Source organism: Haliaeetus leucocephalus, unplaced genomic scaffold (genome assembly GCF_000737465.1).
Source record: "Haliaeetus leucocephalus isolate CR32 unplaced genomic scaffold, Haliaeetus_leucocephalus-4.0 Scaffold395, whole genome shotgun sequence".
Classification (NCBI taxonomy): Eukaryota; Metazoa; Chordata; class Aves; order Accipitriformes; family Accipitridae; genus Haliaeetus; species Haliaeetus leucocephalus.
Window position 1 is genome coordinate 7,838,554 of NW_010972831.1, and position 27,309 is coordinate 7,865,862.

Genomic DNA, 27,309 nt, shown 5'->3' on the forward strand with positions numbered 1-27,309 from the left:
GGCTTCAAAGGGCAGAGGGTGTTTGCTGTCCGCAGGGGACTGACAATGCTTTCCCTTTTGACCTGTCGTGCAGGAAGGCAGCGCTGGGACCGCTGGGCAACGGCGTGTGGGGTGCAGGCTGCACCGGTGGGGAGCACAGCCCCAGCAGAGCCAAGGCTCTGCACAGCCCCACACTGCTGCTGCTGGTTTTCCTGCCCAAATTTCCAGCAGATCAGGTCATCTGGCTGGACTGGCAGAACAAGTCTGGAAAGACCCGCATGTTTGGAGCTGGGTGCTGTTGTGCAACTGCGCGTTACGTTTACATGAGCGCCAAACAACATTTTTAAAGTTGCTGAAATAGCTCGTCTGTATTTCGGTATCCCTGGAGAGGCCGTTGCCTTCACGGCCGACGGGACGTCTGACCCTCCACGGGGATGACCTGGAACTTCCTTAGTAATCCGCATGCTCGACGCTGGCCGATGTGAGCTGGACTGGCTGCAGCAGGGCCAGAGCTCGGCCAGCACAGGAGCACTGGGGATGGTGGCCGAGCCCTGGCACTGCTCCAGCCGCAGCACTGCTCTGGCAGCGAGGTCTGAACCACCACTGGGCTGTCATCAGGCACCTGGGGACGGGGAGCCCAGCACCAGGGTGTCCCAGCCCTCCGCCCAGCAGCCGGTACACAGGGTTTTGGCCCTGGACAGGGTTTCCCTAGCTCCGTTCCTCCCCACAATTACGGAGGTGATAAGCGCCGAGGACCCCTGCTCCCCAGGGATGGCCACAGCCCCATGCCGAGGGCTCGTGCTCATGGCCTGATAAAGCCCTATCACGGCTCCGGGGCAGGCGGCGAGGGCAGCACTAACCTGCTTTTGACCCAGTGACTCCGCTGGCAGCTTTGCCGGTGCTGCAGCACAAACAGGAGGCAGTCAGGGCACGGGATTTACCCGTCCGGGCAGGTGTCACAGGGCTGTGCTCTCCTCTGGAAGTAAAGGAGAGGTCACGCTCCTGCCCAGCCCTCCCACATCCCACCTCCGCACCTCTTGGGGCTTCCCCGTGCCCATCCGTGCCCTTCCTCTGCCCTGCAGCCTGCACATCCCGGTCAGGGAAGTAGCACTGAAACACAGTGAACTTTGGGGGATACCTCCCTGGGGAGAGTGAGTCCTCACATCACAGAGAGCCACAACAACTCTCACCCTGGGTCTTACCCCCCTGGCCTCGGTAACGCTGGGATTTGGGGGATTTTTCCTTTACATCCACACCTGCACTCCAAATTAAATGCAGCTGTATCCCTGTGCTCTGCTGTGAAGGAGGCTGCAGTTTGTTATCAACAAGAAGAGTGACCGATAAAGCCTCATAGCAGCCTGTGGATCCTCATGTGCAAGGAATCCCCTTGTGAACAGCTTTGAACGGTAACATAATCACTCAGCCCTGTAAAACTGTATTGGTCACAAATGAACTTTGTCATGTTTCTGCTTGTTTCTTTGCTCTGTAACAACTGCATCATAGGCAAACATGACGTGCCCAACAGCAACAGGAATGAAAAGAAGTGTCTTCCAGGAGCCTCATTTCACATTACATCCTATTTTCCAACAACTTAATGAGGCAGCCAGGGCTTCTGCGGCAGCAAACACCCCCACCCAGTGCTTCTCCAGTGCAAGGTGAGGTCTGGGCAGGGACAGCCTCAGCCCCAGCCCCAGGCCAGCTGCTGCAGAGGCTGCTCGGGGAAGCAGTTTTGGATGGTATTTCCCTGGGCAGAAAGGTTTCCTCAGCCAGAGGTTAAATTCAAGTCAGGGGAACCTTTCTCTCCCTGAAGGCATTGGTATGTGTAGCATCCACAGCATCCTCTAGCAACCTGTCATGCTTTCTACCTTCCCGTCACCTGCTACCCAGGGGTGGGTGACAGCACACAACAAGCTGTTTGGCAACTTCGTAAATTCACACCTCTTGGGTAAATACCATCTGTTCCTGATCATTTGTTCTATTCATATTATTGACTTTACCCTGCCTGCTTTATCACACGCTCTTTGCTCCATGGTAGTCAACTTCTCCATCTGTGTGTTTGGATGTGTCCTATGCCCTTTTTCCCTGTTTTCTTCTGGCTCAGTCCCCCCTTCCCTCCCCAGGTACCTCTCCAGTGAGGGTGTATCTTGGAGTCTCCTTTCCCCAAGGTTTTCACTTACCTTCTCTGCGGGGCTTTCTGGAGAGCAGTGCTGATACTGGACCACTTACCAAAGGGTGCTCCACACATAGTTTTCACACCCCAAGCCCCACACCTCTCAGTCTGTGTCTATCTTAAAGCTGGTGCAGAAATCAAGCCCCCAAATGTATTGCCCCCCTCCTCCTTGGAGCATCAGCTCAGCTACAGCAGGTTTAGTGCCTCTTTCTCCCCCCTGCTTCCCACTGGATTGCCCATTCCACTGCAGGACCAGTTCAACCTGATGCTGGATATGCATCAGCTGGGGAAAGCTTACCCCCCCCTTAGCTTCACAAGCCACTCACAGAGCAAAACGTAATTGGCATAAGTAGAAGAATCCAAGTCATTTCCACCCTGACTGGTGGGAATGCAATAGTTAGGAGCAGAATTTGAAAAGGGCTCAGCCTGGCATTCAGGTGTGTTGAAAAGGACTTGCTGAGCAGGAAGGTGCAAATGGGGGGGTCTTGGAATAAAACCTGCATCTTTTCTCTCCAACTTTTGCTAAAAGAGTGCATCACTTCCGAGTCCGCACGAAAGGGACCAAGCAGTCTTCATGCCTCCCATCCTTTTCCAGCTTCGCGCTTCCAGTTTTTGTCTGGGGTAGCTAAAATTCACAGAAACAAAGAAACTCTGTGGGAAGGTTTTTATCAGGATGCCCTGCTCAGGCTATAAAGGTGAGCACCAGACTGCTGCTCTGAAAGCCTTTCCTGCAGCAGGCCACACTTAACTTATAAAAAAAAATGGGTGCCAAACCAAAACCAGGCATTTTTGAAGGTGATTAAAACCACAGCCCTGCACTGCATCTTCAGAAGGGCCACCCTTTCCTACTGATGTGCTCCGAGTCACTCAGCTATGTTAGCTCTTCACCATCAAAGATCTTCAAAAGCTTTACAGCGACCGCAGCACACCCTCCCGCCTCCCCCTCGTGCTTTACTGACCCACGGGCTCAGTATCCAAAACGGATGGGGTTTGGCTTTGTCTGGCAGTCGGCTCCTAATTGGTTTGCTTAACACTCGGCTGCTAAAGTTAGCGGAGGATGAGGAATAAACTCTGCTGGACTAAGGGCCATATCATTAGTGCATCATTAGGAGGGTGAGGACACAGGTCTCCGGACCTCCTGGAGCCTCTTGCTGGTTTTGGCTGATACTTGGGGCTTCATAAGAAACACTTGACTCACCACGTTCAGGCAGGTAGAAACTTAGATCAGCACTGCAAGGGACAGGAGGAGGGACATGTCACTGCCACCAGCCTGCGTCCCTGCTGGACCGATGTCTGCCAAACCACAGCAGAAGATGACTGCGGAATTTACAGACCACACGCAGCAATGATTCAGAAGAAATGGTATTTAATTATGGTATACATTAAATTAAATGTCATTCTGAATATTGATCTCCAATTCGTGATGACTTATTCACCGTAGGGCAACTCCTATCTGTCCCAGCAAGGGTTAGGGTCCCACTGCGCTAGACATTGTACAAACACAGAGCAAAAGAGCCTTTCTTGCCCCAAAGAAAGCATCCAGTGTTCTTCTTTTTAGCAGCGGTCATCTGTCCATGGGCACCTCTACTGCTCTCCAAATCACTCAGCAGTTGGCACATGCTGCAAAGTTCAAGAAAAATTTGCAAAACTGGAGAGCATTAGATCCATTTACAAAGGGGAGCAGGTTTGGAGGAGCTTGTGTCTCACAGGAGGGGAGACGATGACTTTTACAGCTTCTGCAGCTTTGGGAGGTAGGACTCGGGCACCTAAACCCCTTCAGGGCTCTAGAGGGTGCGGAGCCCGGTGTCCTCAGTGGGTGCCCAGCTGGGACATGCCCTCACCGCAGAGGTGGGCTCATTCACAAGCTGGAGATCTCGCTGCAAAGCTTTTCTTCCAAGAGCCGCTGCCAGGCGAGACAAGGCAGGCAGCCGGTGGGGACTGTGGACTGGTGCGTTCACATCGCAGCCCAGCGCCCGTCCGTCCAGCTGCAGCTTGGAGGTCACGCTACGAGGACGAGAACACCGTGTTTATTGATAAAGGTGGAGCCAACAAGGCTCATCAACCTCCTAATGGTGGAAAATAACCCACCGGTACTGGCTGTTTACTGGGCAGGAGCAAGGCAGTAACTGGGCACTCGGTCCCTCCCGTGCCCCAGGGAGGGGAGAAAAGGGAGACAGCCTCTGAACCCCATTTGAGGAAGATCCCACCAGAATTTCTCGCAGCCTCATTCACCTCTGTAGCAGCAAATGCTACAGGCTCACCTGAAAACTGCCGATATCGAACGCTTCCCAGTGGTCTGGATGTGTTGACCGGGCTGCTGAGCACTTCCCCACCCCTCCCCAGTCCACCTCAGAGTCCCCAAAAGCAGAAGAGTCCCTTGAGATCTCCATAGCGGCAGTTGTCCCCACGCAGACTGTCCGGGTCCTGCCAGGGCTCTGCTCGACTTGCCCGGTGCCCTTCCTTCACATGGGACATCACCGTGCAGAGGACACGCGTGTGCCTGTCCTCCCGCAGCGCAGAGTCGGGTGCTGCCTGACTGGCATCCTTGCCTAGGCCCAGGTCTTTGAATTAACTCATTTAAAGGAAGAAGAGAAATACAAAACTATCCTCAACTCTGACCTTTACCAAAAAAAAAAAAAGAAAAAAAAAAAGGGAGAGAGAGAAGACTTGGGAACAATATATACAGATGGGGGAATTGCACTTAATTACAGTAGTTTACATCCATTGAACAAAATTTACTTATTTTATATAAATCTCTATGTATAAGAGTGGGGAAGGGTGAGGATGAGACTGCACCTATATTTACAGTTTAATTGGCTCAGTTCAACAGCACATGCGATTCCTCCTTCCAAACACCAAGTAACAGACCCAAGTCCCTCTCAGTCCGTCGGGTGGAGGAGTATAACTTAAATATTATCCATCTTCCCCTTCTGCCAGTTCCCAGTACAGCTTGTTCCCAGTTCTTCAGGAGAGCCAACGGCCTCTTGGAAGGCAAATACTTAAGAATAAAATCCCCAAGACACGTCTTGGAAATACTGCGTGGAGGGAAGGAGAGGCACGGTCCTGGGTGGGCACCCCACGAATCCGGGCTCGTCCCCGGCGGGGCGCGGAAGGGCGACGGGGAGTCTCGAGCCTCCGGCTCTGTTTCGGGTTGATGGGCTCCTCGCTGCGGCACTGGGCTTCACTCTGGCGATTCCCCGGGCTCGGCGTGCGGATCACCGGCGGGATGTTGTGGAAAATAAGATCCCGTTGCTATGTGCAAAAGCAGCGAGGTGTGGAGCATCACCAGGCTTGCAGGGGACACTGGGGAGGGAGAGAGCAGCACAGTGACCGGCAGGCAGGCAGGAGGTGAAGGCAGCGCTGCGGGGGACTCTCTGGTGGGATCGCAAAGTATTTGGAGGCATCACCTCCTGTACCACCCTGGGACCTTGATGGTGCCGCACAAGTCCTGCTTGGCCCCAAGCCCTTCCCGCCGAGGGGGAGGCAGTGGGAAAATACTTTCCGAGCCAGATATTGCCACCCCCTCCCAAAAATAATAATAATAATAATAAAAAGGGCCTGTTTGTGCCCAGGCTGGCAGTGCTGCCAAGAGCAGCCAGGCGTGAGGCTGAGCATGGGAGCTTGCGCTCCGGTGGGAGCGGGGCCGGGGGCCGCGCTCATCCCTGTCTCCCAGCGTTGCTGTCACCTCCGGGGAAGGAGCTGAGCAGCCCCCACCGCCGCATCCGTCCCACCGCAGCGGTCCCTTCTCCATCCCTCGGGGTGGGACCCCCACCCAGGGTCCCCCCGGTCACCGGTGGGGTGGGGGGCCGGGAGCCGTGGGTGACCTTGTGGGCTGGAGCGCACAGCAAACATCATAACGTGGAGATAAGGAGACGCCAGGAGCCTCCCGTGACATGTCATTAGGGACAGGCCGTGGCTATCAGGTGTTTGCTAACGTAATAAAAATGGTGGCTCGGCCTCAAGCGTCGTCAAAGGAACCGGGAGGTATTTGCCCCTTCCAGGTCTAAATAACAACATCTGATAAGCGATCCGCAGCATTGGGCTGCGAGCGGGGAGCCGGTGGGGGGGACCAGCCTCCATCCCTCCAGCCTCCGTCCCACCGGCAGGACCGGGAGCAGCCGGGCTTTGCCACTGAGCGGATTTGCAGGATCTGGCACGGGGGCTGCGGGATGCAGAAGAGCCGCCGAGGAATGACGGAGGCTTTGTTTTGCATGGGAATGCCTCTCCTCTTGCAAAGACGGGGCTGCTCAGGGAGCAGCAGGGCGGCGCCGCCCCCCCAGATTTGGGGTTTCGTGTGGGCTGTGCACCCCGTGGCTTTAGCCGTGTGCTCCCACCAGCAGCGCCCAGCCCTCGCCCAGCAAACTTTGCTCCAAAAACTGCAACTCCCCTGGGGATCCCAGTGACCCTCCTGCCCTTTTTGGCCACCTTGGAGGAGCCCATCGCTGCCGGACATCCTTGTGCCCAGCAGTGCCAGCCTCATGCCAGGCAAAGCATGGAGGAGCCAAGGGATGGCCTCTGTTAGCCCCAGTCAGTGACAGAAACCCAAATCACCAAAAATATTTAGGCGTTTGAGCCATTTGGGGGGTCAGCAGCATTTACAGCCCCCCCGTGCTGCCTCTGTAGCACTTCATTCGCCCCTTGCTAACGAAATGGGTGACCACTAAGACAAAAAAAATCCATGTTCCAAGATAAATTTTTCCAGCTTTAGCTTGAACATCGAATGGTTGGTGGGAGAAGAGGGTCCAGGGGCTGCGAAGGTGCGCTGGGGGGGGACACACGATCCCAGCGCCCGCTCTGGCCCCAGGTCAGGGGCCAGGGGCCAGATCCTGCTCCTGGTGCTTGCAAGACCAGCCCGTGCTTGTTCATCATGTACGGCGGGGAGACTAACAAGGTGGGTGCGTGCCCCTTTGGCATTTTGCACCCATCCGCCGCAGCGGATGTCCCCCCCCAAGCCGCGAGGCCTCCTCCTGCTTTAATTAAAGCGCAAAAGCGTGATGGAGGGAGAAAACCGAGGGAGCCCCCCGTCACCCCAGGCAGCGCTGCGTCAAGGTAGGCTGATCGCAGCGCCCGGCCGGGCGGCAGGGATGGCCGGGCGCTATCTTTTTGCCAGGGATATTTCCTGTATGCCCAGGGCTCCTTTCGGCCAGCCCGGCATCAAAGGCAGCCCGTGGCGGGAGAGCACAATTAATCAGGGGGAGTTCGGGCTGAGCGCACACCAGATGGGCCGATAAAGCCGTGCGGAGGAAATGGTGCTCCCGAGGAACGCGGCCGTGCCTGACCGCCTCCCGGACCGAGATGAGCGGGCGCAGATAAATGGTCACCCCCAGCGCTACAAAGCACGGGAGCCCGACCCGAGCCAGGGGCGATGGTGTTCATCACCCCTTCCCGGGCACCCCAAACTCCCCCCAGGGCAGCCCCTCTCCTGACTTCTCCTCTTTGCAGCCCCAGCTCCTTCCTTCGACCCCTGCCGGGCATCCACGGGGGGGGTCTCCCAGCAATCCCATGCCGTATTTACTCTGTGGTCATTGCAGACATTTTTTTCCTCTCCCCTGTCAAACCTTGGTAAGAAAGTTTATCTGAATGCAAGTTCAAGGCTCTCTTATTTATCTAGCAATCAATAAGGGCCACATATTTCCCACAGTCCCCAGAGCTGGCTTTTAGAAAAGGACTATTGTCTGAGTAAGGCCTCGCACACCTGATTTGAACCAGGATAAGTCCTGCCTTACACCTGTGCCGGCACTGGGCAGATGATAAAGATTTACTGGCTGGGGGAAGTCGGGGTGCATCGGAGCCTGGCTCCTCCGCTTGACTCCAATCAGGGTTGATACACCCTGGACACAAAGGCAGCAGAGCCCGCTTGGTCCCGACCTTCTCAGCCCAATTTGTACCCCAGTAGGATGCTCCCACGCTGATGGAGTTGCCCCAGAGATGAGCACAGCCCCGATAGTACCACCGGGCATTAGACAAGTCTTCATCCAGCACAGTCAGAGCATCGCCCAAATCCCCATCACTCTTGCCATCTGCAAGCAGGATTTTCGGAGCCTGTGAAGGGGCTGGGATGGGGTTCTCGGCGCCCTGAGGCTCACCCTCCGCTGCCCGTGTGGATGCAGGGTCTCTGCGAAACCCTCCTCCGGCCCCGTCTCCAGTGGAGAAACAGCCCCGCTCCATCTCCGCACGCCCACCCCAGCGCACCCTCGGCCGTTACCTGCTTACTGGAAGACATATTGGTCAGCGTGCTGATGCTGCTGGTATCCGTCACCACCATGGCCGAGGGGAAGCGGGAGGTGTGGGAATACTGGGGAGGCTCCTGTTTGTGCGCATACACTGCGGAGAGGAGGGAGACAAGCGGCCGTCACGGAAAAGCCACCCAGAGCCCTCGCGCCGGGGCAGAGCGGCCGAGCGCTGCCTTACGGCAGGTCGCAGGGGTGCTGCGCGGGAACGAGCGTCGCGGAGACGTCAAAGAGATAAAACAAGCCACGGAAAGAAACCACCGCCTGCCTCTAAGCCACCACTTTCTCAGCTCCCAGTTCGCCAAGTGAAATCAGTGGGGACTAAAGGGCTCAGATGCTGGAGCTCTGCAACCCCTCTGCAGCAGAGACGGGTGCTGGAGCAGGGCTGGGGCCAGGATGATGGATGAGCCGGGGGGGGGCAAAAAGCCAGATCCCTTCAGGGCACAGCGGGGAAGCGTTTGCTCTGCAGGGAGCGCAAAAGGCTTAGACACCTCCTTTGGCAAAGCAGGTGTTTTAGCAACAAGAACATGGAAGGAAAAATAAAGTTTGTACAAAATGCTGGAGCGGGGGTGCTGCATCCCACCCGCGGGGCAGCAGCGGAGCCGTACGGGAGATGCAGCACGGTGGATGGCACGGGGGAAGGAAAGGATGGGGCAGGATGCGGCCACCCCACAGCGCCGTGCATCCCGCTCGCATCGCCGCGCCGGCTGGTACCTGCGGGAGAAAGGCGGCAGCCAAGGGCGCAAGCTTGGGCAGGGGAGAGCAGGAAGAGAGCAAAAGCTTATTTTCCACCTAAAGTCATTTTCTGGGCCCTTCCCTTCACAGCTACCACCCGGACCCTTACTGTGCGAGTTCTGCAGCTGAGTCACGGTAGCCATAAAAGGCTGCTGCGTCATATGGCTGGGTGACTGCTGCATCAGCGGCTGCTGGTGCGGGCTGTGGAGCTGCTGGGAGAACTGGACCGGCTGTAGGGCTGCCAAGCTGCCGGCAACGCTGTTGATAACGGGTACGCTCTGCGCCTGCGAGGTGTTCAGACCTGGGAGGAGGGAGAGAACAGAAGAGGGACGTCAGCGCTGGCGCGAGCGGGCAGGGCATCCCCCCTTCCCCGTCGCGGGAGCGGGGGGTCCACGCGGAGGTGAGCTCGGGGCGCGCGCTTACTCTGTGCGATGGCCATGACTCCCGAGAGCGGCGTCATGATGAGGTTCTGGGACTGCTGCGGGTTGTGGTGCGACAAGCTGTGGATGTTGGTCAGGGTGCTCACCGGGGGCAGCCCGCCCCCCGAAACGGAGATCTGCCAAGGAGCAAGGCGGGACGACCACCGTCAGTGGCACAGCCAAGGGGGGCTGCCCCCGGCCCCCTCCCCTGCCGCCCACCCGCTTCAGCCGGGAGACGGGGGGGGTATCAGCAAAGCCCCCTCCTTGCTGGGGCACCTTCGGTTCGGCGCACACGGCTCCCACCGCCCCCGGGGCTGCAGACCCCGGCTGGGATGCCCAAACATCGTGTTAATGAATAGTGAAGCAGCAGCGGTGAAGGACCTTGCTGGCGCTGGCTTCAGCTCCGCCGGAGCATGGTGCCAGGACACGGCACATCCCGAGCCTTTGCCATTTCGTCCCCCAAGGCCAAGTTCCTGCTGTCGGGGACAGCTGAGGACTTTCAACACTCATTAACTTCTAACTGCCGTGGTTGTAGAAGGAAGTGGGAAATACAAACTCGGGAAGTAAAAAAAAAAAAAAAGACAGAAAGCAGATAAAAAGGGCCTCACGGTGATGATCTCAGTCACCGCTTTTGTAGACGGGCAGGATACTGGTGAGGTGAGCTGGGTGCGCTCAGCCAGAGCCAGCTCCCGGGATTTCAGGTCAGCGTTTAGGGATCAGACACACAAAGGCACTTGGGGTGTGCCAAGAGGACTGGAGCTGGTCCCCAGGACAAACAGGGGGCTAACTGCCCGATTTCTTTAATCGCTGCACATTCTCCTAATCCCTCCAACTAGACCTCTTGCACTGAACAACCCCGATCCCGATTCAGAGCCATCCTTGCGGCTTTAGGTGTGATACTTCTGGACGCAAGTCCGAGCACCTTGTTTATTTTGCACATGTGAGTTGGAGATAGCTCCGCTGCAACTGAAACAAATCCATCAATAAATTCCAAAGCCTGGGAGTGACCCATATTTCCTGATCCGGTATTTTCCACTTTCAAAGTCTCTTCAAGGCCAGGTTACGCCACACTTGGGTGCACAAGTCAAACAGCTCACGGCAAGTGCACGCCGCTCGCCTGCAGCCCAGGCTTGTTTCACGGGGGGCTTAGACCCAAAGCCCTGCACCCAAAAGAAATCCTCTGGAGACTGCACGACTGGAAAAGACCCTCCAGACACCGGGCCCTCGGGGGATACCTGCTGGCACTACCATGGCTAAGGGCAACACCGGAGCACGACAGAGTGAACCACCAAAGCTTTCTGCAGCCTCAGTAACACTCCGCCCTGAAAAAAATCAATTGCCTTCAGATGCAGCAACTTCCTTGGCAGCTTTTAGTTTCATGTGGGGTATTAAAGGCACATGTTTACTTATTAGAAACCACAGCCTACAGCATATTTTTATTAAATCACTTGCAAGCACTAGCTAGCCCTGCTTAAAGATCAGAGATAAGCTGGCAGAGCCACACGCTGCTGAGGGCCGAAGTGGTCCCAGTCGGCGCTGTGCAACGCCCGTGCAGCAGGGATAATTCAGCAGGGCTTTTGCTGCCGCACGCCTCTGCCTTCTGCACTTCAACAGGTCGCTTTTCCCAGTCTAATCTGCTGCATTTCGGCTTCCTCCCTCTGCCCCATCCAAGGGTCCTTTCCTGCGCTCCAGCAAACCCACCCCTCAGACACGGCCCCTGCAAAAGGAGCTGGCGGGGGGGTTGCTGGCAGCCTCTGCCACCGAACTCGGCATCGCTTCGTCCTGGCGGACCCCCGCCCCGGGCGCTCGGTGCTTGCTGTTGCTGCTGCCTTTATTCCTGACTCATTTTATGACTTTGAGGCTCAGGGTTACAAGGCTCAACACACCCCTGGGGAGATACGGGTGCGTTCAGGGCAGAGGGAACGTGCTGGGAGGGTCAGGGTTTTGCTCTGCAATATCCCCCCTGCTTGGCAGGGGATGCTCGGTTTTGCAGGGTCAGCGTCCGAGCGCGAGGGGCTGCAGGGAGACCCTCACAAACCAGAGCCAGACAGCAGCAGAAGGAAAGGCGAAATTAAACGGTGCCAGAGCTGAGGGAGGGGATGCCGAGCCCCTCTGCAGCCACCCAGCTTTGCGAGGACACCGACGCAACGGCCCAGGACGGCCAACCCTCCGAAAATGGAAGTGAAAACTGGGGACGAGCGGGGCTTGGCCGCCCAGTGCCATGTTTGACTTTCGCTTTCATCGGGAAAAAAAAAAACCTCCTCCCGGAAGAGCAGCGGCCGCACGCAAACCTCCACCAGCCTGCTCCGGGAAAGGCCTGCCGGCTCCTATCCCATCTTTGCCCCGTCCCCCTGCCACCCCCTCCTCACCCCGCTCCTTCGTGCCCTCCTCCAAAGGGGCTTCGCGCCACCCAGGTGCCCACGGAAAGGAGCAGCCCAAGCGTTCGGGCATCGGAATCCCAGCCCCAGCCCTGCATTCACGACCCCCTTTTTCGCAGCAGACGTGCGGCACCCAGCACGGGGAAAGTCATCGGGCACCCGGCGGGGATGCCGATGTCCCATCTCCGTTGCCTGCCACCGCTGGCGTTTGCAGGTCTGCCCAGCAAAGCCCTGGCAGCAGAGTCCCCGGCGAGCGGGGAAGGGGACGGGGAGAGGCAGGAACGCCGGGGCCGGAGCTGGCACTAGTGGGTTAGATGCCCTGGGCGATGCCTTGGGACAAGGAGGTCCCCGCTCGCAAGGAAAGCGCTTCCCCAGCAACTCCCCAAGCTTGGGAGGGCTTAGGGTAAAAATAACGAACGCGCGTTTAATCGACACCCGTGCCGTCGGCAGAAAACAAACAGCGATCCACCCAGCGCGCGTTCCATCTGCAAGGCACGCAATCGATAAAAACTCAGAGCGGGGCTCCGTCAGATTTATGGGCCGCGCTCGGAAAACACGCCATTGCCTGCCGGGGAGCCGAAACGCTGCCTTTGAGGCGGGTGACGGGGACGGTCGCCCGCCCGCGCCGCGGCCCCGGCCCCACAATGCCCCATTGTTCGGCGCGGGCCGCGTGTGAAACCCCGGGGGAAAGCGTGTTTGCTTTGCCCGCTTGGACCCTCTTATCTTATCAGCGCCGCCGCCACAATAGGCCAGGTGTACTCACCATTTTACCGTCGGGCGAGAGCAAACCGTGGCCCGGGTCCAAGCTGGCCGGGGAGACCTGCTGCAGGACCGCCTGGCTGCTGGTGACCATGGCACCGCTGCCGTGGTGGCTGATGGTGCCGGAGGATGCCGCCTCTCCGCCTGCCGCCTGGCTGTACCGAACCCCTGCAAAACACCGCCAGGCGTTGGCATCAACCACGGGCACCCCAACGAGAGTGCCCCGGCTGTGCCAACCCCCTCTGAAAGTGGTCCTGCAAAGGGGAAACCCCCCCACCATCACCACCACCCCTCGCCGGCTCCCTCAGCGTGCGCGGCACAAGGATGCAAACAGACGTGCGAGCCCCTGAACGACACCCTCGAACGATAAATGGGAGGGACAGCACCGAACGATATTTCCCTTCCTCCAGTGCCGCTTCCCAGCTTCTCCCCAAGCCCGTCTGCTGAAATTATTAGCAAGAAGTTTACGGTGAGGGATGCTGAGCACCCACTGGGGCTGCAGCCCCCACGCTGCCCGTGGACCCCAATGCCGTGGGGCAGAAAGAGCTGCTCCCGAGGGAGCCCAACCCGGGCCAACAGCCTGGACACCCATCTGCATCCCTTCTGCTTTAATTTGCACAGTTTGCACCCATCGTGCAAATTCCTGCCGTGTCCCCGTGGCTCTCGGACAACGGCCTGAGGGTCCTGAGCCGCCGGGGAGCAACTCTGCGTCCTCCAGCTCTTCCCTCTGCGAGGCTCACCCGGCTCCTCGCAGCCCCCGGCCAGCCCAGGGCTGCCCACCTCTGAACAGCAATGGCTCTCGCTTTTTTCTCAGGCCCTTCTGCATCCGATTTCCCTCTCGACTTCCTCTCAACAAGTGTATGATTAACAGATTAGCGCAGGAAGACCGAGGGACCAGACACACACAAACCTCCAAGTCGGACCGCAGCCCACCAACCGCCGAGGAGGGAAATCTGGCTCGAGCACGGATCTTCTATATAAATATATTTAATTTGGCTAAAACACCCTGCATTGATAACCATATGATCAGCCATGTGTCGTGGAAAGGCATCTACAGATCACAAATAATTAACTGAGGAAAACCCACGGGAAACAAAAGCGTCTTTTACGAGGCTGCCTCGATGACTACGGCAAAAAGCCATTTATTACAAGGAGTCCGGCACCGTGCTCCCGGCCAGGTTCACTGAACTGTGCTGGGATCGAAGCGGGGGACGGACGGACGGACAGCCCACAGCTTTCCTGGGAAAGAAAACCACAGTGGCGAAGGCCACCCTCCCAACCGAGACCACCAAGAGCATCGTCCGCCCGTGACCCCCGGCCACTGCACAGGGGTGTTGGGGATGGCCCCCCAAAATGACCGCCAGCCGGAGAGGTTCAGCCTGTGGAGGTTACCAGCAGCTTCTGGGCTGTCCTGGCACAGCACAGACACCCCCAGCTACCAAACCCACCCAGGTAAAGGATTTTCCTCCTGGGATTTCGGGATCTCCTTCTCCCAGGTGCCCAAGGGGAAGAGCTGATGCAGGCTGGCTCAGTGAAGGATGCTCTAAGGGCTACTCTAAAAATCTCTGAATTGAGGAAAGGGAAAGAAATGATAACTAGAGTCTGGGAGATCTCCACAACCTCCAAAAGCATCTACCAAAGCGCAGACGGCGACCTGCGCCCTCCACCAAAATCACGTCAAAGTCACTCTTCAATTACCTCCGAATTTTCCCCATCAGCTGGTTAAACACATCCCACAGATAGGAATCTCCCCACGATGTCTGGTTCCTGATCATTTCCCAGCAAACCCCTTTTATCCCTGATAATAAAAGAATGTCCTCTGGCAGGTGGATATTTGCCGGTCCGAGTGGACGTCCCTGCCATGAACAGGGTAAACATTACTCAACCAGGGCACTGTCACAAACATTCTTCCCTGCGGTCCCGGCCTCGTGCAGAGTGTGCTTCAGCCGCTGCCGGTCTGAGATCCTGCAGCGCTGGTTAAACAATGGGAGGGGAGATAAAATAAAGCCCTTTCTTCTGAGCGTGATCTTAAAGATAGACGAGGAGCACAGGCGGCTCCTATTGGAAAGAAAGTCAGAGTTTCTGCTCAATCTTCAATCACTTTTGGGTTTGGTGAGGCTTTCAGTATGAAAAAAAAAACCCAAACAACATTTTAATCCCCAAAATCAGGCTTTACCCAGCTGAGGATGCTTGTAACGTATCAGCCAAGACGCTCAGAATTATGAAGTTGTCTTTAAAAACACACGAGATGTTAAAAGCTGATTTTTAAGCTTTTCCTTGCAATCCTAAGGACAAGACTATTGTTTGAGGAACAATAACCAATGCTGAGATTTTCAGATAGCCTGGTGACCGAGATTTTGGGTCTCTAGATAAAACCGCTGAAGACTCTGAGTCTTGATGAAGATTAACTCTCCCAAGGAGCGCGAGGTCGGGCTCCGGGGATGGCGGCAGCGGTGCCACTGTCCGGCCCCTCAGAAGACCCCCTGCTCCTGCAGAGGCAGGGGCTGCGCTGGCGGGGTGGGGGGGGGTCCTGTGTCCCCAAAGCCTGTGGGCACCTGGGTCTGCCCAGAAACCGCTCGCTGGGCAGGGTAAAAGTCTTCTGCCACGGCTACCTTGCAGACCTTTAGGAAGCCACCAACTATCCTGGTTTGGGTTTTTCCCATCCCGAGAACGGGACGGGTATTATTGTTATTTGTATGCCCCCAGGGTTGGGTTGGATTTGGGCAGATTAGCTAATTAATATTGGGAAACCAGCACAAGGCATTATTGCTGTTGCTGTTGCCACTGCTATAACAAACAGAGCTCCACGATGGTGGTGGGTACCTTTCCTCCGAGCTCCCCGTTCCCAGCGAACACGGCGAGCTCCAGCTCAGCCTAGCCTAAAGCATCTCCCTGGGCAATAGCCACTTCCAGGCTACCCCCAAGCACACCCAGCCACCTTGCTGCCCCCCCTTTCCCTGCTTTTGGGCTTTCTCTCTTACAGCAGCAGGACCCTGTTCTGCACAACGCCAGGACGCGGTGTGCTGCCGCAGGGCAGGTAACCCCTGCTCCGGCTTTCCCGGCTCCCCGGCAAACCCTCGCCGGGATCTGCCATCGCAGGGAGTGCCAAGCCCCAGCAGCCAGCCATCCCCTGGCAGCACAACCACTCACCCCCGCCGTGGGACCCCCCCATGAGACCCCACCAGCCAGCATGAATGCACGGGGACAGCTCCGGCGATTTACGCCGGGATATGAAGGTTTCCTCCGGGAGTGAGCCGGGGGGTCTGTGGTCCAGGGCTTACGAGCAGGGGCTCAGACGGCCACTGAAGCCTGATGCCACTGTTCTCCTGTCGCTCCGCGCCTCCGCAGCTGGAAGCAGCCCCCGTGCAAAGAGATTTATTCCTCCTCGGCCTCTCCCCGCAGCTGCCCAAGAGCGGAGCCTGGATGGGGATCACCGGGAAGGGACCTGGCCGCGGAGCCTGCCCTCGTTAAGGGTCTTTTTTTTTTCTTTTTTTTTCTTCCAGCTGGAGCTACAGCCATAATATAAAAGTCTGTTTATGGGACCCGGCTATTGTGTGGCCCCTGAGCTTCACTGCCCGTGAAATGTTTTACTGCTTTCCCATGTTTCCAGACAAGCCGCGGGGTCCGGCTCCCAGAGCCTTAACCCTGTGTTTCAGCCGATGGGGACGGGCAGCGTGACAGCCCCCAGGACACGGGGGGTCCTGTGCACCCATGGCTTTCCGCAGCCAGCCCCCCCCGGCTTCTCAGGGGTGCCAGACCCATTCTCCCGACCTGGCTTTTGGGGTGGGGAGAGCAATGGGGGGGTTTAGGGCAGCAATCCGCATCTTTGCTATTTTCATCGCAGGCTTGTGTCATTTTCTAGGTACACATCAGCCTTGAGTCTAGTGAAGCAGCTTGGTTCTCCCCTGCTTTAAGTCATATTGTTATGAATAAATTGCACTTTAAAAAAAAAGAAAAAAAAATCACTGTACTTTTAAATGCATTTCCCACGCTGCCACCACATGGCACATCCTGACCTCCTCCGGCAGCAGCGCCCGCCGCTCGCCCAGCACCAGGCTGCGGTTTTGCCTGGAGCTTCGCAAACATCCTGCAAATCGCCGGCAATGCCCAACCCCAAAACGGACCCGGCCATGCTACGCGCTTCGTCACTGATGACTCAGGCGGCGGCAGGGATTCAGCCCCGGCTCTGCCCAACCCACGGCGATGCAACCGCCAGCGTGGACCAGGAGCCCGGCAGCGGGGTGAGAAAGGCAAAGTGGCATTTTTGGGGTTGTGCTGGACTCGGCGATGCTGCACCTATTGACATTATGGAAGCAGCCGGGGCGGTGATGGGACCGTTTCACCCTCCCAAAGATGGGTCCAGGCAGCGCCGAGGGCAGCTCCGATTTTTGGGCTGCCACTCAAATTGTCCCTAAAGTGTTAATCTTGCTAAGTTACCGAGGTGCATAGTTTATATCCATTATAAACCTGTTTATGGGGACTGGACCCTCCCATTTCGCTGCTGTCATAAAGTTCTAATTACCCCCCATAAAACCGGGAAAAGCTCCTAACAGCGCACTGTACCTACCGAGCCCCACAATGCGCCCAATAGTAAAATATTACAACTGCTGGCACCAGGTCCTCAGTCAGAATCAGCACATACCCCAAGGAACAACACGTAGGATCCAGATATAAATTGAAGAACCTCTGGACTGCGGGTTTATTGACGGGCTCTTCTTTAAGAAAAAGTTAAAACACTTAAACTGCCCTTTGGGTTTAGGAAGAATCTCAGGGGTTGTACTGGGTTATTTTTATGTTTGTTATCTGCAACTATAGAGATATCTAAAAATATATATAAATAACGTACTTTCATATATATATCTGTGTGTGTATATACATGATTGCTCAGATATTGCTCCGATACTGCAGCGTGGCTACTGCTGGACAGACGGAGCGATGCCTCGACCACCTTTCGGTGCAGGACCCCCCGGGACGGGCTGGAGGCGATGCTGTGACCCCCAGCCACTGGGACGGGGCTTTGCAGGGTCCGACGGACGCCGGCCGGCCCTTTGTATGCAGGGTGGGAGGCGGGGGGCGGCTGGTGAGCGGGGCGGTGCGTCACCTAATCTCATCAATGCGCTGATTGTCTTCAGGGCTCTTGAAGATAAAAATGGCATAAGCCAGAGTCTACGGCATGGCACCGAGATAAAGCCCCGAGTGACCTTCAAATCAAACAGGCAACCAAGATCGCTGATAATACCCCATAGGAAGGGAAAAGTCCAGAGTCTGAGAGAAGCCTCTGAGATAGATAGGCTTTAAGTATTTACCTCCAAATAGTTAAAAACTACAGCTTTAGGCTTGACAGATGGGTCCCCAAGAGGAGGCCGGGAGGATGTTTGACTTTTACAGCTCTTATCCCTGCCTGGCCGTCATTACGCCCTTTCGCAAGACCCCATCGACGTCCCGAGGAGCAGGCGGTCCCTCTTTGTCTGCGGGCACGGGAGGGATTTTGCAGCTGCCCCACGCCGCCAGCCCCATCGTTTCCTGACGGGGGATGTCACGGGGAGGGGGGGACACGGGGCCGCGCAGGGGTGGGATGCGGGCAGCGTCCCAGCGCCGTCATTAAGCTGTTAAAGGCATTGAGGGCTCCGGCCGCCGCCACCGCCACGCGGTGCAAGGGCAGTTCAAATCCCAGCATGGCCAACCCCAGATGGGGTCAGCCAGGCAGCGGGGGCCGGCCCCGCCAGCGCTGCCCCGCACCCCGCTGAGGCAGCGGCTCCCCAAACATCTCTTGGAAGAGGTTTAAGCAGCGAGGGACCCGGCGACGGCTTTGGGAGCTGCAAGCCTGCCGGACCGGGCTTTGGTTCGAGCCACCCCGAAGCGATCGTGGCCGAGCTCCGCATCCTTGCCCGTCGGCCCCAAACCAGCCTCAGAACCTCACGGCGGTCCTCGCCGTGACCGTCTCCTCGGCAAGGCCGATGGATACGACACCGCCGGCCGCCAACGAATTCCCGCGGCCGAGCCCTCCTGACCCCTCCGGAGGGGCCCTTCGCCGCGGCCATCACTCCTGCCCTGCTCAAAAGCCCCTCCGAATGGGCTGTCATCGGCCCTATAGCCGCGGCCGGCTCCTGCTGGCCACTGCTCCGACGGGAAAATAAAGGTTGGGGCTTAACGGCCCTCCAGCCCCCAGATAAATGCCCGCGGTTACAGTAATTGCCGTCCCCTAATAGAAGAAAACAAAGGCTCTCGTGGGGTGCCTGCATGCGCGCTGGCAGGACTGGGGCACATCAAAGGCAGCGGGGTTCGTTCAAAGCCCCGGCTTAATTGTCAATTAAGCATGCACGGGGAGGACAACGCCATGACAACGCGAGGCTGCATGCTGGTGGGGTATTGTAAAGCCCGCCGGCCGACACTGAAAACAGCTGATTTTGCTGACAATGTGCTTGTAGGGCACCTTGTAAGCAATCAGCCGGTGACAGGAGGGCAAACGTCCTCCCTGTCCCCGCCATTGTGCGGGGCATTCCTGGGGCAGGGTCACATTTTGGTCACCGCCGGCCGGCCCTACGGGGAGAGCGGTACCCGAGAGCTGGGTCGGATGCTGCCTGTCCCTCCCACGGCTGGGAGCTGGGTCGGATGCTGCGGACCCCCCCACCCCGGGGCTGGTGCATCCCCCGGGTACCAATTTGGGGGCTGCTCTCGCTTGCTAACACCCGAGGACCGCTGTCCAGCCACGGGCTGGCACCGTCCCCGGCTCTCAGCCTCCTTTCCGCAGGCACCTTGCCCTTCCCGCAGGGACTCTCCGCCACACGGAGAGTTTCTTTTAATTTGCCTTTGTAACCAGCTGGGTGTGCGGAACGAGCCAGGCAGGGTCATTTCGAAGAGGCGGCTGGTTTTAACTTCCCCGGCCGGGCTGCGCCGGTGCCGTGGCCAAGGAGGGAACGTGGGACGGTTGGGACGCAGCCCCCGCGCTGACCCCCCGCCGCCGAGCGCCCGCTCTTGCCTGCCGGGGGCCGGCGCGTTGGCTGCAGAGGGCAGGTAAGGGGACAATGGGGATTGTTCTCCCAACAATGCCTCTCGCCCCACGCCACCCCCCACCCGCCCCGATTAAGCCTTCCCTGGGCACGCAGCCCCCTCCCCGGCGGCGTTATCTCCCGCTTAAATCCGCCGGGAATTTTCGGCGGGTCTGCTCTCCCCAGCCGGCTCTTTGCTATGCACGACGGGGCCGGACGGCAGTGTGGAAAAGTGGAGGTTGGGGTGAGCCCTGCACCCCGCAAGCAGCTTTCTTCAGCCACCTCCTTCTGCTCCAGCACGGGGACGGTACAGCACCATGCACCCAGCCTGGGTCAGCTCCAGGATACGCTGCCACGTCTTCCTACGGGCTTTGCGGCATTGCCTGTGCATCCACCCCCCCCGCCCCGAAACCAGCGGGCTGCGCCTCAAGGTCCCCAGCATCGATACGTCAGGCGCGGAGCAGGGCGGGCACAGCCTTCCCCTGCCCAGCCCAGCCCACACGGGGACTCCGGTGAATTAAACCAACCAAGCAAACGCCAATTTATCCTCAGCAGGACGGAAACCCAGCCCCTGCCGTGTGGCTCGCCAGGCCTTAACACCGCAGCGACAGCGCTCGCTCTCCTCCCCACCGCCATCCCACCTCGATGCTGCGGCAGGGACCAGGCTGACCATCTTCCCCCCACACACCCCGAAAGCCTTCCCAGGCATGGCCCCCAGGGCTCAGCACCCCTTTCTCCGGCAGAAACGGGAGCCAGCACTGCAACCGCTCCGCCGCCGCTGCCCGAGCATCCTCGGCGAGGGGCTTACCTGGCATTTTGCTGGGTGGCGAGGCGCTGGGCTGGTTGTGGTGAGGCGAACCGTGGGACAGCAGCAGGTTCATGCTGTGCGGGGGCTGGCCCGAGCTGTAGGCGTCCATGGCCAGCTTCTGGCGGAAAGCCTCCTCCTTCCGCCGGTTGGCAAACCAGTTGTAGACGCGGACCTCCGTCACCAGGTTGGAGCCGAGCCCGTGCGCCTTGGAGGGAGACACCCCTCGCTGCAGACACTCGGCCCTGTGCGTGCAAGGGGACACGTTGGAACAAGGGTGCTGGGGGGGGGCTCTGCCAGCGCCGCCGGGCAGGCGGCCTCGGGAGGACAGGTAAATTTGGGGACGTTTAAGCCCTTCCTAAAAGCCCGCCTGCTCTTTCTAACTACATCTATGCTGTAAAAGCCATCCCTCCTCCCTCTGATATTGCTGTAATGCTGCAGCATCCCCGTGGCATCCTTGCAACATCCCTGTGGCATCTTTGCAACATCCCTGCGGCATCCCTGCAACATCCCTGCGGCATCCCTGCAACATCCCCGCCCCAGCGTGGAGCTCGCTCGGCCCTGGTTGACATCCAGGTAGGGAAAACAAGGCAAGAAGAGGCCAGGCAGCTCAGCAAAGCCTTGCCAAGAGCCGGCGGCCACGGCTGCGGGTCAGGAGCCCAGCATCGCACGCAGTTTTTGGAAGAAAGGCTGTGGGGTGGGCGAGGAGGCGGCGGGCGGCACGGGACAGCCTTTACCTGTTGCACTCCTCCACCAGAGCCTCACGCTCCTCCTTGCTGGGGTTCTTTTGGCGGTCGTAGGCTTGGTACAAGATTTGCTGGGAGGCCGGCCCCCACTTGAACCGATTGCGACGCATCTTCTTGCTGGGGGTTTCGGAGCAGGCGTCGTCGAGCTGGGCAGCCCCCTGGTTCTGCTGATTGAACTCTGGAAAGAGAAACAGCAGCTGATCCTGACTGCTTTTGTCTGTCATATTTCCACAACCCTGGACTGTCTGGTTGAATTCTGAAAGAGAAAGGAGCAGACGTGAGCTGGCCTATAGCCGCCGCTCGGAGTCACCGTCCCGCGCGGAGGTGGCCCCCCCCATGTCCCCTCCCAAAAGAACCCCAAACCCACGGCCCCGGCACGCTTTGGAGCAAGCCGGGTGCCCCCCACCACCCACCCCAGGGAAGGGGCTAGCCTTGCACGCCGGCGAGGGAGTTATTGCCATCCCTCGGGAACGGCGTTTCATGGGGAGGCATGTGCAAGGGCACGCATATTCGTGGGCAGGGTCTCTGCCAGCATGCGCTTGTTTCGGGAGGATTTTTGCAAGCCGGGAGCCAGGCAGGAGGACTGCAAAGCCCCCCGCAAGGTTGCCTCTCCCTGCTCGCCCAGAGCTCCCCTCCGGCTCCCGCTCCCGTCCCAGCAGGCAGGCACCAGAGGTGACCTTCCCCGGCGTCCCGCCTCGGACCCGGCGCTTGTCACCGCGGCAGTAAAGGGAGATTAATGGGAGGGTTTTATTATTCTCAGTTTTGCGGGAGAATTCTCCCTCTTTTTATAATGGCTTTTCCCTCTGCGACAAGGGGGAAACACAGGGCAAGGCTGGAGCAGGCTCTGTTTGCTCTAACATCTCGAGGTGTGTTTTCAAAGCAATGGTATTTGGTGCTAAACTCTCTTCTGCACTTCCCGTCCGCTAGATATTGCATCCTTTTGGAGGAGGGAGGCAGAGCCCTTTTAAGGGGGGCTGTCAGTGCCCCAACCTGCTGCTTGCCCAAAACCAGGGCTGCTTCAGAGCAGGGGTTGGTGGGAGAGGTGCACAAAAGCAAGAGTCTGTGTACTTGGTCAAAATCACCTGCATTTTAAATAGCATGGACTGCCCTGAGACCATGCTACAAGTAGGAGCAACTTGCAGATTTTTTTTCTTTTCTCTCTCTTTACTTTTTTTGCAAGTAGTTGCAGAAAATGAGCAGTCTTGAGAAACAGAGAGGAAAAGGGGGCAGAGGTGGGAAAGGCATCTAATTGTGTGTAATCATTAATTGCTTTCCCAGCTCTAACATACAGAAACTTGGCTGCGTAGATGGGCCTGGGGGGACTCGCACAGTGTTCCTGTGACCAAGAGGGGCTCTGACCCAGTTTTCCCGTGCCTTAAATTCATTTTACTTGTAAAACTGTTTCGAGGAAGATGCTGGGCAGCCTGGGTCTGGGGGACTCTGCGAGGGAAGAGGGCAGGGAGGCTGCTCCTCGTCCTCCTCCGGACATCCCGGGTACCCGCAGGCAGGACGGGGATGCGGGGACCCCCTCTCCCCCACGGCACTCACCCCAGCCCCGACCCTGCCGAGCCCCGAAGGGCGAGCGCTGGCGCGGGTACTTACGACGGAGGATCTCCCGCTGCTTGCGGACGTACCACGTGTAGAGGGCGGCTCTCTTCTGCGTCTTCATGGGGGTGCCCTTGTTGAGGTGCTGGGAGAGGTGCGACTGGTTGAGGCCGGTGACATCCACCACCTCCCGCTGCGGGATGTTGTGCTGCTGCATGTACCCCTTGATCATCTTCGCCGCCCGCCACGGGTCCTCGCTGGAGGGGAGGGGAAACAAAGGGTTAATCTCTCCTGGCATGGGAAAAGCACCCCGCTATTTGCTTCTTGCCATGATGGAAACCCATTATTATTATTCTGAAACCTGTTTCAGAAGGGCACAAGATTCCTTGAGCGTACGTCTTTCCCCAGCTGCCATCCTGGCCCCCCAAAACAGCCCCATCCTGCCCCTGGGAGGCAAGGGTTTGGCAGGATGGGGGCTCACGGGGTGCCACCGCCACCCCGGGGATGCCCACCAGGCTGTTTGCCCAGGCAGGGAGAAGTAAAGAGGGTGCCAGTGTCCTGACGGGACACATCGAGGTCTCATTAATGCTGGTAAAGCACCTCCAGATCCTTCAAGGAGAAATTAATTCTATTCTATTCTATTCTAAACACAGCCCATGCATTCACTGCTGCCGTTATATTCACTGCAGTTTCTCCCTTTGAAGACATGCGCACACACAATGGGATACACGAACACACACGTACGTATGGATACGGGAAGCCCCTATGAATATTTCTCTGAAGAAAGAGAAAACTCTCATTTGGAGGTGCCGAGGATGCTTTTCCTGCCCCTGCTCCCAGGTGCGGTACCCGCACTGTGCCCCATGCCCCGGGCTTGCTGCTGGCTGGTGGGGACCCCCGCATGGCCCCCAAATCCCACCCACCACGCTTGCTGCTTCATCTTCTCCCTTCCATTCCCGCAGGGATAACTATCTAAAAATCACAATATTATTTTAAAAGAGAACCTATTTCCACGCTTCCACAACAGCGAAGCGCACACGCAGGCCATACGCAGAAGGCTGAGAAGCGAAGGTCAAACCCAGGCAAGTTTCTGAACGGAAAACCAAAACCAACCCCCCCCCCAATATATTTAAGTCATTCTTGAATATTTTTAAACACTTGAATTTGGCTCCTGCAGGATCCAGGTGTAAAATAACTGTTTCCTAAATCTGCATTACTTTGGTGTCCTTGGGGTAGCTGGCACCAATCTAGGGAACAAATAAAGTTGCAGCCAAAAATCAAAATGCTGTCTGCGTTCTTCAGCTCTAACGAAAGCACACCGCAACGGCAGAGGAACAGGCCAACACACTTTCGCTGTATTCAAGACTCCTGGGCTTATTCTGCACTATGGGAGGACGCTGGACGAAAAGGAAGTGCTTTAACGCTGAAAAATCGGTGTGGAGCCTGAACCTGGTCACAGTCATGCACTCAAATAATGCAATACTCTAACGCTGCACTTGGAATAACCGTCCGACTGCTTTCCCAATTCATTACTTATTTTGGATCCTTCAACTTGTCAAGGGGGAAAAAAAAAAAAACCCCAACAAGTAGATTTCTTACTTTTTGTCCTGAATACAGCGTGAAAACAAAGCTGGTTGGATCCAAAGCAAAAGTACCCGACCAGGGCCAGCCCGCTGACGGCGCCGGGGGCTTTGTCAGACCCTGGGAAGGAGGGCACGGAGCCTTCCTAAAGACACTGTCCCTGTGCCAAATCCTGCATCCTCCGGGCAGGGGAAGCCCACCGTATATATGGTGTCCTCTCTCCGGCGATGGGCACATGGCACTGCGGACCTGCGGAGCTGTACGTACGCACGGGCACACGGACACGCTGACTCCGTTTTTCCCAACATCCCGGACCCCAGACTGGGTTAAGCACGATGCAAACAGAAAAGCCATCTCCTGTCCCCAAAACTCATGGCCACGGGCTCAGCAGCCCCCGCAGCAAACGTGGGTGCCGACAGCAGGCGGGGGCACTTCTCGGCCGGTCGGCACCAGGAGCGGGGATGGCTGCGGCACGCGGGGTTTCGGGGTTCTCGGGTCTTCGCGCTGCCCCAGGAGAAGGTGGGAACCGACGAGAAGGATGTGAAGAAAACGTCCTTCCACCGCAGCTCTCCTCCGCACGCTCCTTCCCGGCGAAGCAGGGGAAAGCCTGCTGGCCGCCGTGCCTCTCGCCGTGCGTGAGCCGAGGGGCTCAGGCGGACTTTTGTCACGAGCGGTTCATATCACCTAACTGATCCTACTAATTACTGATTAATAATAAGTTAATGGAACAGAGCTCATTATCATTTCTAATAGCAGTTTGGTTCACAACTGAGCCAAGGGCATAGTCTTCCCAGAGTTAAATCACAAGCCAGTGCAACAGAGCACACTTTTATAATGTCAAACTAGTGACTCGGGGGTTACAAACGTGATTTCTGAATTTAAATAAAATTTGGCAGTGTTTTGGCTGGAAAAAATATGTGAGAATTAGGAAAAAAGTCGCTGAGTTTCCCTCCATTTTATTATTTTAAGAAAGGCTTCACTTTGATATTTGCAGCGTGTTTCACACTTACACTTTCAAAACAATTACTTGGCTCTTAATTTCTGAGCAGTGATATTTCTTTACCAATCAACTTGACCGTATTCAAAAGGGTTAAACAACCTGAAGCCAAACCCAAACATTTTGTTTCAACTTGACCCAAAATGAAACCTTTGAGTGTTTGGCTTTTTTTTTTTTTTTCTTTTTTGGTTAACCTAAAAAGCCACAGAGGAAAACCTTTTGATTCAACGCAAGCTCTTTTTTTTTTTGGTTCTGTCACCAAAATGAAAAAAAACCCATTAATTGTCCAATCTACACCGGGGCTTTACAAGAAAAAAAACAACACACCCAACCCAACCCAGGAGTGCCTTGTAATACTGGAAAACCAGTTTATAGCCCTGGCTCTGCGGTCCTTCTCCACCGAAATTGAGGAAAGGTGTTTTTTTCTTGCACAAAATTAACCCCGATGAAGCCCGGCCGCCAACGCTGACCGAGAAAGAGGCATTTCCCACCCCAGCCTCACGCGCAGGTGGGGGGCAAAGCCTGTCCCTCTCCCCAGGGATCCCTGGACCCGCTCACCCACTTTGTCAGCCTTGAAAACAGGTAAATACACTCCACATCCTCGGTGAAATATGCCAAGAATTTATACGGATGGATTATAAACCCAGCTCCCTACAGAAACGATCTATCTAATCTGCATCTCCCTGTGCACACAGGGAATCTGCATGGGGAGGTGTGCTGCGCCCGCTGCTCCCCACACCTTTCGGAGCGGCTTTGGGGCATCTCCGACCGGGTGGCTTTCCCGCAGTCCCCAGGCCCACGGGATCTGGGTGCTCCCTGGGACATATTATTTGCCAGAGCGGGGTCTGGGCGAGCCCCGGCCATTGGGACGGGGCAGGGAGGGAGTCGCAGGGCGTCTCGCCCCGGAGCCGGGCTCTGCGTGCCGCCGGCACCCCTCCGGCCAGGCTCTGCGAGAAAACATCGTGCCAGCGTCGGGGCCAGCCTGCCCGCGGTGCGGCACTCGCCCCTCTCCCACCCGCATCAGCTGGAGCCCTTTGGGTACCACGAGCTGCTCGGGGTGAACCGTGCCGTGGACCGCGGCACCACGACGGGCAACTCGCACCCACGCTGTGGGTGGGCAGCTGAGCCTGCGCCGCAGTCCCAAAAAGAGCCTGTGGGACTGGGCACCCACAGGGATGCGGGAATAGCCCGAGCTGGCCCTGGGGTCAGGGCGCTGATGCCGGGGCAGCCGGGAGCAGAGGGGGTTTAGCCCCCGTGCGTGGCTGCAATAAATGGTTCCCGACTCCCCTGCCCGGCTCCCTCTCCAAGTACAAAGGCCTCTCTTAGAGCAAACACGAGCCCTTTGCAAAGGCTCCTCAGGGACATGTGCCTGCTCTTGTTTGCACCAAAGGCAAACTTTGCACAGAAACACCTGTGGGAGCGTGGCGATCCTGGGGCTGAGCCTTCTCTGCACCCCCACTGCCACCCCGGGCACCCCCGGGGACAGATGCAGCCAGAAAGAGGGGGGGGACTGGGGACAGGCAGGAGCACCCAGAGGTGCAGGGCACGGTGCTTTGCAGGAGGGGCAGGAACCCAGCGGAAAAGGCCTGCCGTGATTCCTCCCTCGCCCGGAGCCTCTTCAGCACCCAACGTGTCCCAGCCGAGCCCTTCGGCAGGCGTGGGTGCCGCTGCCCCAGCCCCAAAAAGGCACCGTCTGCCCTGCCGGCACGCGGGGCAGACCTGGAGCCGAGCTCTGCACACGCCGACCGTGGTGGTGTTCCCATCACCAGCCGGGGCCCTGGCACGCCGCTGCCGAAGCACCGGGGCTGTTAGGGGGCAAAAGCTGGGGCTGCCCCGGGTTCCGCGGGTTGGCAGAGAGGGTACGGGCACGCACGGAGGGGCTGAGCCCAGCGGGCAGGATCAGTGCCGCGCTCAGCATGCTGCTGGGTCACCGAGACGGCTACAAAAACTGCAGTGCAAAGCGGCCGGGGGGGGGG

At 57.6% G+C, this 27,309-nt stretch overlaps 1 protein-coding gene across 2 annotated transcripts in view; it reads right to left on the reverse strand.

Annotated features, from left to right (window-relative positions):
* Nucleotides 1-5,350: 5,350 nt before the first annotated feature.
* The window catches only part of HNF1B (HNF1 homeobox B), a 23,107-nt gene continuing 1,148 nt past the window's right edge, over nt 5,351-27,309 (reverse strand). Inside the window, exons 2-9 of one of the 2 annotated variants that reach the window (XM_010573819.1) lie at nt 22,813-23,012; nt 21,202-21,388; nt 20,468-20,709; nt 12,675-12,838; nt 9,538-9,670; nt 9,224-9,415; nt 8,355-8,473; nt 5,351-5,452 (exon numbers count right to left, since the gene is read on the reverse strand). In XM_010573819.1, the coding sequence (XP_010572121.1) occupies nt 5,432-5,452; nt 8,355-8,473; nt 9,224-9,415; nt 9,538-9,670; nt 12,675-12,838; nt 20,468-20,709; nt 21,202-21,388; nt 22,813-23,012 (1,258 nt within the window). In that variant the 3' untranslated portion in view covers nt 5,351-5,431. Of the gene's footprint in view, nt 5,453-8,354; nt 8,474-9,223; nt 9,416-9,537; nt 9,671-12,674; nt 12,839-20,467; nt 20,710-21,201; nt 21,467-22,812; nt 23,013-27,309 lie in introns of both variants that reach the window. The other variant, XM_010573818.1, reaches the window with a different exon arrangement.